Genomic DNA, 14,500 nt, shown 5'->3' on the forward strand with positions numbered 1-14,500 from the left:
CGGGTCAATAATACGGAAAAAAGATAAAATAATGAACAAGGCGATGGAGCAAGACAGGACAGAGATGAGCCAGATGCTGAAAACAGACAAATGACTTTTTAATGATACAGGGTTATTGTGTGCCACACCAGCTCTAAGGAAGATCAATCTACTCACAACCCCTGTCACCATAACAGAACACACTGCTATGGTGTAAACAGACCCACTTGAAAAGCTGCACATACGTATCATTTAAAGGCATTCACTGAAAATCACAAGTGGTACTTAACATCAGCCCAATTTAACTTTGAAGAATTATGTGAGCAGAATGGCAGCGCTGTGAAATTAAAAGCCAAATCAACCCAAATGAGAGGCATTGTGTGTTCCTTAGAAATATGGAAACTTCTACACCATGAGTACCATGGAATACATTACTTCCATGGAAACTGGAAGTAATGTATTCCATCTTATGAAACTTCATGGAAAGTCAACATGTTTTGACGCACAACGTAATGAAAAAGTGGAGAACTGTATTTTTTTTAATATAGAAAGTCAAGCGTTGGTTAGTGCATGGGTAAACTTGGATTTAAACTTAGATAAACAGAGATTTAAGACATACAATACTAGCACAAACGCTTATCAAGAAGAGTAGGCAGGAAAAGACGTGCCAAGAGGATGATATGTGTTTAATAATGAGAAGAGTTGGGCGGAGGTTTCACTGAAGGGGAAAGGTTTCACTGCTGAAAAAAAAGGGTGCATGTGACTGTCTGGGAGGCCACTGTGATTTAAATTCAGCAATAGCAACAGCAATAAAGCATTCTATGAAAGGAGGCCTGTCCTCTCGAAACCCAATAGCCAGCAGTGGAGTGAGAAATAAAAACAACTAAGTTGAACGTGAAAGTAATAGAGCGGCATCACTCTAGACTTGACATCAGTCAGATTGTTTCACTTACATTTGGACACACACACCCTCAGTGACGCATGTTATCGTACATGCTTCAGGGAATGGCGTGTTGAATGTTGAATAGCACAGGTTGAGTGAGGATTGACAGTCTGTGTTGACTAGTATCATAAGCCAGTGTCATGTGGCAAAATTTTTTCAGCTGGGAAGCTGTCATTTAGTTATGACATGGAATTTACACTCACTTGCCACTTTATTAGGTACACCTGTTCAATTGCTTGTTAACACAAATAGCTAATCAACCAATCACATAGCTGCAATTCAATGCATTTAGACATGTAGAGGTGATCAAGACAACTTGCTGAAGTAGCATCAGAATGGGAAAGAAAGGGGATTTAAGTGATTTTGAAATAAGTCACTTAACATTCGGATGACAGGGTCAGAATTTGGTGTAAACAGCATGAAAGCATGGATCCATCCTGCCTTGTATCAACGGTTGGTGGTGGTGGTGTGATGGTGTGGAGGATATTTTCTTGCCACACTTTGTTCCCCTTAGTACAAACTGAGCATGGTTTAAATACCACAGCCTACCTGAGTATTGTTGCTGACCATGTCCATCCCTTTATGACCACAGTGAACCATCTTCTGACGGCTACTTCCAGCAGGACAATGCACCGTGTCACAAGGCTCATATCATCTCAAACTGGTTTCTGGAACATGACAATGAGTTCACTGTACTCCAATGGCCTCCACAGTCACCAGATCTCAATCCAATAGAACCTTTGGGATGTGGTCGATTCGCATCATAGATGTGCAGCCGACAAATCTGCAGCAACCGCGTGATGCTGTCATGTCAATATGGACCAAAATCTCTGAGGAATATTTCCAACACCTTGTTGAAAGTATGTCACCAAGAATTAAGGCAGTTCTGAAGGCAGAAGCAAGCTGTACCTAATAAAGTGGTCGGTAAGCGTAGGTTTAAGTAGTTATTCTTTTTTCACAAATAGGCTTGCTAAAATGTTAGCCTACAAGCTCACAACTTCAGTTTGAAGGCAGCAATTGTGTGCATGCTGCCATGCTAGTGTTGGCATTTATGATGAACTCCATTTACCACAGAGGGTGGAATTCGTCTCTGAAAATGACGTCATACCTGATCGGCTAATCGGCGTTCCACATACAGAACTCAGAAAACTAGATGGCCATGTCCATGAAAGCGCTTGTCTCGTCCGAATATAACTTGGTGTATTTAATAATTAAATTTTTGAGCGCAGAGTGAAATTGAAATTAAAACACAAATTGTAAATTGAACAGATAATCAGTATCGGTATCGGCGATACTAGCCCAGTATTTACTTGGTATCAGATCAATACCAAAATTCCCAGTATTGCTGAGGCCTAATACAGCTACATATAAAAAAATGGTTTAGTTAGTTAATTGTGACTCTACTGTGACCTTGAGCAAGGTAAGGGGGTGTTTTGCGGATGAATGACTAGATACTAGATACTAGTTACTGTGTGAAAAAAAAAATAAAAAAACCTGCCAGTGAATGACAATGTAAGAAACTTTATTTGAAGGTATTTTCTCTCCCTCCCTCCAGCAAATAGCCTGAGCTAATCAGTACGAAGATTCAAGGTTGTGCTACATTATTCAATCTGCAACCTGACGCAAACAGCTTGCAGGAAAATGTACATGTAACAGTATTGCTGACACTGACAGCAGCTGTAAGGTAAATAGACGTAGAGGCAGATTATAGGGCCACGTGGAAAATCTGAACTGTGTTGGAGGCCTGAACTAATGATAACTTGAACTTAATTCTGCTCAATATTAATTTTCTTCCATTGTAAAAAGCAGTAAATTATATATTTTTAAGAATATTTTGTAAATATTTATTTAAATTTATGAATTTCGGTGTAGGTCGAACAGGAAAATAAAACACAGTCGATCCATAGTTTTGGATATAACGCATCGGAATGCTGGAAACTTTGTCCTCTTTGGAAAGCCTCGGAGGACAAAGAAAGGGACCGTGTAGCTACACTAATTATTTTCTGCATCTCAATAAATCTCAATAAATGTTAAATAGATGGAAAGAAGCTGTATCAATTATACTTTTGTCAAAGAATTAAGGAACGCAGATTCTAACAGCGTCCGTACGTAAATAATGTGCCATGGCTTTTCAAAATAAAAGCCACGCAGTCGTATTGCATGCACAGCATAAATACTTGTCCATTTGTGTTTATGACTGACGTACCGCGGGCCAGACAGGGATGCCTGGGTCTGTTATAGAGGAATGACACACTGATTGAATTCTGGCAGCACCTCACAGTTTTCTCATTGTTATCCACTTTAGTAGGGGGTGTCAGTTCAACTTTGCAAGGTATTTCACAAAAGGCAGGAGAATACCGAGAAACAAGAATTCTGCTTTAATTTCAGTGTCCGTTTGTATCCCCTAGTTTGATGCTCTTGTCCCAGAATGACTCATACACCTCCAAAGTCAAGAGGGAGAATGTCCCCAGGAGACCAGGGATTCGTCAAAGTCCATCTCTATTCCTCATGTGTTTTATCAATCTTAAAGCAAGGCTCTAGTGACAGACTACATTAACCCGAAGACTGATATATTGGAATAGCCATTAGCTAATTGAGAAGCACATGATCCCCAGAAGATGAACTGTGAACAATTGAGCCTCTGACTTTTCTCTCGAGTGTCACCACAAAGTTCACATTTGTGTTTGTTTTTTGTTTTAAAGGAAAGGTTGACTCAGCCCTCTCAGTATGATGCACACAGTCCTGCTCTCTACCTTCCAACCATCGTTTCAAGATGCACTTTTTCATCCGTAGCAGCTTGCATAGGCAAATAATTGGGACTCTTTTAAGCCGAACAGGTCCATAAACCAGTAAATTACAGTGGAATATATCACACTGTAAACATCTTTTTTTCCTCTAACAATGAAATAATTAGCACCCGAAAGCAGAATCAAGGGAGACGTGTCCCTTTCCCCTGAAATTAAGTGAACAGAGCCCGTAGCATGAACGCGGTTTCATATTACAGTTTGTGAACTGCTGTTAGGCGTACCTATAGGGATTGTTTTTATCTACTGCTGAGAGAGGGTGCAGTTAATTAGTTGGGATAGAAGTGGGTTTTGTTTCTGTTTAATTACATCTGTGCTCAGCAAGGACACATTTGGAATCCTAATGAAACGCAGCCCTGCAGATGTGAGCACATAATACTGTACACGCTTTTCTTTTTTGTTTATTTTGGATTAAGGACCAAATGAGGTTCTTTATTATGAATGAATTTTTTTCTCATCTCTTCTTTGACCGTTTATCCTGAGTGTGCTTAAATAAGAGAACAGCGTCTCTGTGCTGACGTGACTGGATTATGTTGTTGAAACCCTTGTAGAAGCTTTACTTAAAACTGTGGCTGCAGAACTGTCATTTAAATGCCGTCAAACATTGTTCATCATGGGATGAGGGACGCTTTTAACTAAGCAAAGAATGCTTAAATTTGTCAAATGCTCGTTCGCTGCACCTCAGACCTTAGAGATAAGGTGTATGAGAACTGTAAATAAATGAAGACAGAAAGTGAACTGAAGATGGTATCCAACTGTTTAATGGTTTTGTACTATTATTTGTACCACAGACAACAAATGTCACAAGCAAAACAGTAAGTGAAAAAAGAAGTAAAAAAAAAAATGACGGTAAATGCAGATAACTTTATTCTGAGTTCAAAGTCCAGTCCTCCAGTCTTTTTTAAAAAAAAATAAATTTCTGCTCTCTTCTTCTCTCTTTATTTCAGCAGTCCTTAGATTAAATATTTAGTTCAAACTAACATTAAAACCAGTAATTATATCGTAGATGTTTCACACAAAACAAACGACTTGAACATTTGTCACATGTAGAAAGAGTGTAAAAAGGATCCCTGAGGCCAAAGTGTAGGTAACGCAGACGATCAAGGATTTCATAAACAGTACAGAGGCATCAAAGGTTTTTGGGAAAGTACTTTTTCTCAAACTGTGCAACGTTGAACTTTCGAAGGCACCCTTTGTAGTTCATGTAGCGGATTTTCCCAAAGACAGCTCTCTCTGCCCAGCCTTGGTCGTGGACGCCACAAATAGACCACATGCAGCCTGTGCGAGATGGAAGCAGAGTGTCGAGTGCATGAGACTTAATCTGTTGAAAAATAAGTGGAATCTGATCTAAGTGCTCACCGACAAAGCCGTTCGGGTCCTGGCCATCCAGCTCGTAGCGATCGTTCAGGTACAGAGCAATGGACAGCGCCTCCTCTGGTGAGGAGGTCCACTCCAGAATCTTTTTAGCCCAGTACATCCTTAAGAAACCGTGCATCTTCCCCTCAACAACCATCTGGTACTAGCGAAGAGATGCAATAACCAGTGGTAAGAAACTATACTGCACATGGACTGAATACGTACACAATGAGAATGAGAGGGACACTGAGGGTTTTGGCCTAAAGGTTATACCTGAGCCGCGTTCCACAGCTTGTCGTGTGTCTTAGCTTTCTCCAGCTGCTCACGTGTGTAGAGATAAGGCCTTTTGTCTTTAGCATGATCTTTCAAGGTCTTCTGGGCCCACTCATATGCACCTAAGAACAACACGAGATATATATATTTTAAATTCAAAGATGTTAATGAGGGTGAATCACTTCTACTTTTTTCTATTCGTTCAAATTAATTACAGTAAATTAATTGAGCTTGTGAGCCGGTGACTCGTGTGAACAGTGTCAGTAATGGGACAGCGTGAACAGGGTGCAATTTTAATGAGGTCTGCACTGACCTTCAATGCTGTCGTATTTCTTGTTGTAGAAGCAGAAGTTGTCAGTCAGCTCCCTGCGCACCACGAGCTCCTCGATGAAGGAGGCGGTGGAGTGACCCGCGCTCTTCCCGCTGTGCTGAACCTGCAGAGCCACACGCTGGGCCGAGATATGCCCTGATTGGAGTCGGAAGACACGGATAATTAGGAGACATGGCAATTAAAATATTTCCCCAATTCAGTTGATATTAGCATATTTTAAGGCTCAGCTATTCCGCGATGTCACGTCTCAGTCGTTCGGCTAAAACTCATATTTAGGCGATATCTGGGCTGCTGTAGAAGCTGTTGAGGCAAGGCATTAAAAATGAGAACGCAGCCACGTCATTCTGGATATCACCCCGACGTGTCGGCAGCGGCAGCGTGAGTGTTCGGGATGTGTCAATAAATTAAAAACAGACAATAAATTAATTCATTTGCTTCAGAAAGAGGAGCAACCTCTGCTCTGGTGTAAGAATCCTGGCACTCATTAAATTTTCTAATATAACATTTAATCCATGTATTTGGAGAGTACAAAACACTGCTGATTACTGAAAGAATTAACTCCTGACAGGGGAATGGAACCCTGACGCGCATTTAAATGGACACTGCGTTATTTTAATTGGAAAGTAAACCAACATTCTCCCTTAGATAATATAGAGCAGGGGCATTAATGCAGATTCTTGTGGTTTTATCAGCTTTATCATTTAGTGACTTAATTTAGGGGATTTAAATCAATCTTGCAACAACAATTTGCTTTTTATTTTCCTCCATACGCAGCAGTGGAGTTGACTTGTGATTGAAGGATTTCAGACACACATGAATGCTCAGATCCAGCTCATGCAGATAAGTATTTAGGTGGCAGTTGTGGGGGGCAATGGGTGATAAAAAGACAAAACTCTTAGAGCTAATGACATCACTGACCGAAACGGATCCACGGGGAAAGCTGGCTGAGGGCGGCAACATTTGGGTCATTGCGTTTGGCGTCAAACAGCTTAAGGCGTTCATCAATGAAGGACTCCAGCATGTCCAGCCCTGCTTTGGTGCCTGGCTTAGCCCATGCCGGCTCTCCCACAGTTCTGTCAACCTTCAGGGACGCTAGGGTTTTATCCCAGTCGACTGGCTGTGAGGTGAAGGAGGGAGACAAGAGAAAAACTCAGCAGAGGTCACAGCTGACAGTGATGATATAAGATATGCGCTGTGGTGATAAGAGACACCTGCCAGCTTCAAAAGCAGCGAAGAAAGGAAGTTGTGAACCTTTCACCCAGCTTCCAATATCATGAGTCTCAAACCAGTGCATGGCATATAAATGACTGCAGCAAAAGCACACACCCCTACAGCTTTAATAACTGCAGCGAGTATGTGAGTCTTCAACTTTTGGACACTTATAAAGTTTACTTTTTATACTCCGTCATCAATAAATAATGTGCAGTGAAGAGGAGACTGCTGAAGGTTAAAGGTAAAGTTTTGCTTGGAGCAGCCTGACTCTCAAACTCCCCATCAATGGGTTCACTAGACTACTTTCAGACGAAATGATTTTTAGAAAACAAATCCAAAGCAATGAATATTTTCAGGTGACCATCAAACGTAACTGTGTCGTCTCAACCTAATCCAAAAGTCCTTCATTCCATGATTACAGCAGCACTTACTTTGGCAGTTCTTGTTGCAGTGTGTGGATGGTTCTCTACTGGAGGAAAACCAGTGAGGAACTCAGGCAAAAGCTTGGTAATTTTTCCTCTAATCGTCCTGGCAGCGTACTCAAGTTTAGGTGATGCTTCCCAGCAAGGAACTACATTATGGGCATCAACCTGTAAAAGGAAAAGAGGTGTTCCACGATTACACGATGAAGAAATAAGGAAAGGAGGATACGCTGAGAATGAGAAGAGCTGCTTAGGCTTTCAATTCTAAAACATCCAACAGAAAATAACATTTAGTTTTTTCTTTTACCTGTATGATGGGAACGTCCTTGGGAAGTCTCTTTTTGATGTCCTTCAACCACTGTAGTGGTTCTCTGAGCGGGGAGAAGTCCGTCACCACTGCCCCCAGGCCGTGGTCAGACACAAAGCCAGGGAGAACGTCCCCCGGTACACCATGCAGCAAGTGGAACTGGATATTTAAATTTTCACATTCCTGTTTGGTAGGAACAGGGGACAAACTTAAGTTGTATGTTTTCAAACAACCACAGTCAGTTGTTCTTCCCCCACGATTATAATTAATTTAGTCTTTGACACATTACACAGTGATCACAAAACACTAATCAGAATGGTCCAGAATCCTGCATTTCCAAAGTGTGTGTTTTATTTAAGAATATATACTGAATATTTAATGTTTACATTTGTTCCCTTTGAATCTACATTAAAGGACCGGTGTGTGGGAAGAAGCAGCATCTAGTGGCGGGGTTGCAAACTGCAAACAAAAAAATACCTTTAACATTGCAAGTGGGTGGAAACTACAGCTGAAGACACTACTGCCAGATTTTTTGCATAATTGCCAGTTGCATAAAAAGTCTGCGTCAGTCAGGGACAGTCCGCATGGGTAGTTGGCACAAAAATCTGTTGGTGTACGAGGGGAATAGACACCTTACCAACCTCGATCCCAGTCAATAAAACATGTTCTAATGTTCGGGCAATTGAGTGCTGTGCACTGCTAACATGTATTGCCAAAACAACGATGATGTACAGCGAGAGCAGGAGGCGGCAAAGCAAACCTGAACCACAGAAACGGGGCAGAGATTAATGATGTGTTCAGTTGGCTTCAGTTGTTTTAGCAAATCATGTAGTCTGTGATCCTTCATCAGACACAGTCGTTAAGTGTGTGAACCCCAGCCTTTGAGCTGCCACAGTAAAATCTGCTGCAGCCAGTCTGTTAGCGTGTACTAGACTTTGTAAAGTTTATAAAGACTGTGAAAGTGGTGTAGCGTGACCACCACTTTCTCTCCAGACCCAGTGTTTGGATTGATTGTTCTGGTCTACTGCAGAAACCTGCCGATTACAACTTAGCATGTCTAGGTATCAAAGGCTTACTCTAGAATTCACACTTATGGGTGATTGTACAATGATGACAACTTAACACACTTGGATGCCCCTAAATTTGACACACGGATCTGAGCTAAAAAAAAAAAAAAAAGACCAAACATTGATTCTGGCAGCTAGCAGATTCTATCCATCATCCACCATCACCAGAGAGAGAGAGAGGGACGCACTTTGTAGATTTTTATAGTCATTTAGTTTGTACCTTTGCAACCTCTTCCAGACCCTTCAGCATGAAGCTGTAATGCCTCAGAGTGGACAGTTCTGATTTCGGCACAACCAGGCAAACACAGATGTGCAGAGGGAGGTTCTCCTTCACAGCAAGCCGCTGGGCATGGATCAGAGCCCAGTTATCTGATACACAAAAGAAAATCACAATCAACACATACATATATGAAAATGCAATCCAACGATGGTCTCTCTCTCTACTATTACCGCGCTGTGGGTTAAGTCTGGTGTTTACCTTGTACTCTGTGGTCTCTCAACATCCAGTACAGGACACCCTCCGAGCCCTGCTTTATCTTTTCAGCTTCAGACACAAAACGCAGGCGCTTTTTGTTGAATTTCTCTTTCATCTGGTCTGACCTATGCTGATGAACAAGGCTCTGCAGCCACCCCCCGGCCCTCTCCTTCTTCTGCAGCTTGGTCGCGGGCTCTGGAGCAGCTGCAGCAGATGTGGCCTTGCGCTTTTTGTCCGCCATAATTGTTTCACTGATGAATGAGTCTGCCGAGAGGAAAAGTGCGGTGCTGGGCCAATGAATACGATGAATAACAAGCTTCAAGAATCGCCTCGGTGCAGATGCAAAGGATGAGCTGCAGGAAACCACAAAGAGAATTGAAAAAAAAAAAACGAAATAAATAGGCAACGGTTATCAAAACTGTTAAATAAGCTGAAAAAGCATTTGAGGAGTAAGTCTGAAACAAACGCCAACGGAAACATAGTATGCCACTGCGGCGACACCAGAGAAGCGCCTCATTCAAATTATCGTAGCTATAAATACGTACCTCCTCCAAATACTCGGCAACATGCAGAGTATAAAACTTCAAGTGAGGCTCCCTCAACTCGAGGAAAAACGCTGACCAAAACCACGGCAGATAAAAAGAGTGTTGTGATAGCAGCCCAGCCAGAAACACGTAGCTATCTCGTTTCCCTTTACACAACCAGTTAGTTACATGACCACACTGGTGTTTGGGTTTTGTAACGCTGTGTTTTCGTTGGCTCGAACTCCACTTCCCATAGTGCAAATCTGCTGTCCTCAATGGGCATGCGCGACGCACTTTACGTTTGGAGTAGGCGGGGCCTGTCTGTTGTAGCGTAGCCCAAAAAGGCAAGAACGCCTAGCACGGGAGCTAACTGTGTATTTTTCTACTCCAGCTCGTTTAGAGGATTAAGTTATGAACAACGGGGGCTTCGCAACCGGTCGGGGGAAGCGGCCCGCGGTTCCCGATAAAGTCGACATGTCCTTGGGTAAGGTCCTCAAAAGGCTGTGACCAACGTTACCAAAATAGACTGCTAGCTAATGTTAGCTACCAAGTGGTGGGAGGGTGACAGGGGCAGCTAAGACAGAGTAATTGTTATAATTGGAACATTTAGGCGTCCTTGTTGATCATTGATCGTGTTTAACAGATGACATTATTCGGTTGAACAAAAGAGAGCAACAGTATAAAAGGAGACAGGCCAATGTGAACCGCCGACCAGTCAAGAAGAAAGGCCGTTTTAACCAAGGGAAAGGAGTTTCACCGAGGACTGCAGGACCTGCTCAAAGAGGTGTGTGCTGAAGGTTGCTCGATTCTTGTGCGCTTGTTTGTTCAATTGGTAGTTATTTGCTCATTGAAAACATCTCAGTATATTCAGTTTTCTCACCAGGAGGTGGCGCACCACGAGGAGGAGCACCTTCCTTGAGAAACAGAAGAGTCCCTCCGCTGCAGGGTCGAAGACGGGGTCAGGGGGTCATCACAGGCCTGGCGTCCAGGAGGCCAGCTGTCCTGATCAAACGGACCGGCACACTCAACAGAGCAACAGGCGGTCAGGTAACAGGATGCGGTGCACTGACAAAAACAGGCTCTTGTGTTTGGGCAGCTCATATTAAACACTAATGTTGCCTTGAGACCCAGGTATTTAAGCACAGGTCTTATTGCTGGGCCATAATGTTAGCTCATGTGTTAACGGGTAACATTTGTTCATTCATGCATCCATCCATTAGCCATACCTTCTTTATGCTGAAGAGACTCTGGGGGTGGGGACACAGAACATACAGTCTTCCTAAGGCTGTCAGAATGTCCTTTGGGCAATGCTAACAGATTTTACCGCTCCATTAAGAGATGCTGGAGTACCCCATCAACTCATCAGTCTTTCAACGGGCATACTTTTGAGTTCATATTATAATGATGCTTGGAGGGTGCTGGATAATGAGGCACAGTATTTTATAATCCTAAATAAAGTGTAAAGTAGCTGTGTCAGCTCTTAGCTCTACCAGTTAGACTGGCAAACATCTGTTGTAATGAGAAACACAAAACTCCATTGTTCAGGTACATTGAAGAAGGTAAAGAAAAAGGGAGAAAAGACAAGAAGCAGTACTAGAGATGAAATATTGTTGATTGTTTGTTATTGGTGTTGACCCATGTGGTGTGGGCATGACACAAAAGACCCATCAAACTTCTGCATCTCTCATACACCTGCTGACAAACAACAAATATAAAGCTCAGTTACTTTTCTTAAACTTCTTCATTGGTGTTATTACCACGGTAACCACAGCCACTCTTGCTTGTCGAGCCTGCGAGCGAGCTGTAAGAACCTGGAGGTGTCTGACCTTCATCACACCTAGAGGTAGACATTTCTCCCCGTCCTGTTGCCTGGCAACAGACATCAGCAGCCGCTGTCTGGTATCCGGGACATTGGTTGTCTCTCTTGCTGTCTGCTCCAGACAATCTGAGAAATTTCTGTTCCCCCCTTATCCGACGTTCGATTGTGTGCTTTTGATGTTCAGGCTGGACATACACAACGAGAATCTTCGCAGCTGTGGTTTCAATCTTGAGCTCCCTTATCCACCGTAGCTTCATTTAATGCTTTTTCGTCTTGGTCCTTTTCTGTTTACCACTGTTGAAACTGTATTTATATCCAGATTATTTACTTCATAATTTAAGATCAAGCACTTGCAAAGAGAAATTCAATAAACGCATACCAACGCTGGTATGTTATTAGATTAACTTTTCACAGGGAAACCATTCAAGTCTTTATTATCAAGCTCTGGCACGTGATTTTATTCTAAGCATAGCATACTTCTTTCTTCATACAACCCTCAAAAGCCAAGCTTTAACATCGGTTTTACTGTTCCAATGTGTTTATTCTACCTAGAGTTCAACTAAATGTCCTGTTTTTTGTCCATCAACTATCAGATATGTTCTATTGTTTTTCAAATGCCAGTGGGCAAATCTACAGAATAGTTAAGATCATCACCTTTCACCTCTCTCTGCAGAAGCCAAGGCAGAAAACAAGGCCGTTCATCCAGCACACAGAAGCTCAGTATGTGAAACCAGAGGCACAGAGGTGGCAGTACAGACAGCCTGATCCACAGAGGGGCCAGAATGCAGCACCAGCCAGGAGACCTTTCCAGCTGCGTCGACGGTGAGACCTACACCTAACGCGGACCACAGTGCACTCAGCACATGGAGAGTAATTGGAGTGATGCTGTTTTTTCTAAAATTCTCTTTGAAAGATTTCAGACAGGTGTAGAAGAGGCCGATTGCCACTTTGATAGACGTGTTTACACAGCTGTATTTCAGTGGGTTTGTTTGTGTTGTTTTCATGCAGACCGCTGCCACCTGTCCAGCACATGCAGAGGGAAGCACGTCAAGCCACATTTCTTTTTCGCAGGGGACTCAAGGTACTTAAGGTTAATCCATGGCATTAAATGTGGTGTGTTTGTAGATTAAGTCAAGCACGTAGTTGAACCTGTTTTATCCGAGTGCTTTAAGACTTTACATCAATGCACGACCGTTTATTCTTCACGTCCTCTGCAGGTACAGGCCCAGGTGCAGAAGCCAAATCCCCCCACCCCTCCAGCCAGCGCACATCAGTGAGTATTCTCACAGTCTATTTTTGGTCCAGTTGTTGAACTGCCTAATTGCCTGTGAATGCATGAGGAAGAGGAACTCGCACTGAGGATGTGAATCATGCTTAGGGGAAAGGCGACCATTGTTTGCCATTTTAGGCCCAGCGACGCTGTGATTGTGTAACGTACCAATAAACACCTGTTCAGTTTGTCCACCAGGTGGCACACATCGACAGCCAACAGCAGAATCCTGACAGTTTCAATTGACAACCCCGCAGCCAGGACTCAGCCTGAGTAAGTACTCACTAGAAACCCTGCAGAATCCCTCACAGTGTTTGTACGGGTCTGAAATGGTTGGAAATGACATACTTTCTCTTTCATAGGCCTCCCACTGCGTGGACTCTGCACCCTCCTCCTGCTAGCCCTGCTCCTGTCAAGGTGGAAACGGTGGAGAAGAAGATACCAAAGGGAGTACCGCTGCAGTTTGACATCAACAGTGTTGGGAGACCGGTGAGAGTGCGCTACTTTAAAACTCTGAATGGTTGAACTCTTGTCTTCTCAGTCGTAGTTATAGTGGCTCCTTCAGGCTTTAATGACTGCTGGGGAGTCTTTTTTTATGAGGAACAGCCTGAATAAATTGTTACATTTCAGTGCAGTTCGGAATCTATGTGGGCGGACTGAGACACTTTACCAGCCAACAACACATTCACCAGTCCACAAAAAGTTTCACCCGTTTACACATAAAGACTTTCTGACAATTAACGGGTCAGAGTGAAGTTACCGAACTCCAGTCATGTCAGTTACAAATAAAAACGTAAACCCCACCGCCATTCATTTAGAACTGAAGGAGCCACTCGGACGAAACCTCTTCAAGAAAACTGAAGAAGTCCATTTGCCTTTGTTTGTAGAGTAGCACTTTGACGTGTTTTTCTTTCCACAGCAAACATCAATGACCTTAAACGAGCGATTCCGCATCCTAAAAGACCAGCGCGCCGCCACAGCCAAAAACACTAAAGGTAGCAGATTTGTCACTGTGGGTTAGCCTGCAAGAAGGCAGAGAGAGAGAGAGACGGGTAATACTCGGAGGCTCCTGTTCTGCTCACACCCACACAGTCAACCCCACCTTTGTGATGGCTGGGCCAGTGCTGACCTGCTGACTGACTTTTACATAACGAGAGGAGGGAAAGCCAGAAGAGGACAGATGAGCACAACATGCTTAAGAGTGAGAACTTGCGAGCGCCGATGGAAAATAAATTCCCACTCGTTGTCCGTATCGTTGTACTCAGCTGTTTGTACCGTGGATGTTCTACACTGGGAGAGACATTTGAACTGATGACACTACATGAAGACTGAGAGGGTCCGTGTGTATTTGCTAGGATGGCACGTTTTGACCTGTGTTTTGTAACTTTTCCTTTAAATAAAAGAGTTTCTCTTCAAAGATTTGTGTATAGCTCGTAGCGCACTGATGTCATTTTAATTGTGCACCTTGTAATCAAACAGTGCCATCTGTGAAGTATAATCCAGACACTTACATGTTCGTTTACAGTAATCTATCATGTGCGTCACACTTCCTATAAAGTTGCATCGTGTTTGGACCTGTGGCGTTTTCTCATTCGGTGTTGTGGGAAGCTTGTAGCTTGATCTTCCAGACGTTGCTGTTTATTTCAGGTAGTTTTCCAGTCAACTGTGAAATGTTTACAATGTAGCTACGTGTCGGCTATATTGATGAGACTTCCTGA

The 14,500-nt window shown here is 43.0% G+C and overlaps 2 protein-coding genes across 7 annotated transcripts; one reads left to right on the forward strand and one right to left on the reverse strand.

The window, feature by feature from the left end:
• Positions 1–4,471: 4,471 nt before the first annotated feature.
• LOC125010264 (CPD photolyase) lies at positions 4,472–9,892 on the reverse strand. The gene is made up of 10 exons (XM_047588740.1): positions 9,715–9,892; positions 9,173–9,522; positions 8,915–9,063; positions 7,628–7,810; positions 7,330–7,488; positions 6,605–6,803; positions 5,669–5,821; positions 5,356–5,477; positions 5,086–5,245; positions 4,472–5,004 (listed from the first exon to the last, which is right to left on the reverse strand). Exons 1-10 carry the CDS (start codon positions 9,735–9,737, stop codon positions 4,856–4,858), a joined length of 1,647 nt encoding a protein of 548 aa, XP_047444696.1. The 5' UTR covers positions 9,738–9,892; the 3' UTR covers positions 4,472–4,855.
• Positions 9,893–9,987: 95 nt separating this feature from the next.
• On the forward strand, positions 9,988–14,199 carry LOC125010266 (UAP56-interacting factor-like). 6 transcript variants are annotated; one of them, XM_047588744.1, is made up of 9 exons: positions 9,988–10,177; positions 10,337–10,477; positions 10,556–10,740; positions 12,186–12,334; positions 12,521–12,593; positions 12,730–12,785; positions 12,981–13,055; positions 13,145–13,271; positions 13,702–14,199. In XM_047588744.1, the coding sequence occupies exons 1-9, from the start codon at positions 10,105–10,107 to the stop codon at positions 13,801–13,803; spliced, it is 981 nt and encodes a 326-aa protein (XP_047444700.1). In that variant the 5' UTR covers positions 9,988–10,104; the 3' UTR covers positions 13,804–14,199. The 6 variants fall into 6 exon arrangements, with proteins under 6 accessions (XP_047444700.1, XP_047444698.1, XP_047444699.1 ...); XM_047588742.1 differs by having other exon boundaries at positions 9,989–10,177; positions 12,969–13,055; XM_047588743.1 differs by having other exon boundaries at positions 9,989–10,177; positions 10,565–10,740; positions 12,969–13,055.
• Positions 14,200–14,500: the final 301 nt, after the last annotated feature.

Source organism: Mugil cephalus, chromosome 7 (genome assembly GCF_022458985.1).
Source record: "Mugil cephalus isolate CIBA_MC_2020 chromosome 7, CIBA_Mcephalus_1.1, whole genome shotgun sequence".
NCBI lineage: Eukaryota > Metazoa > Chordata > Actinopteri > Mugiliformes > Mugilidae > Mugil > Mugil cephalus.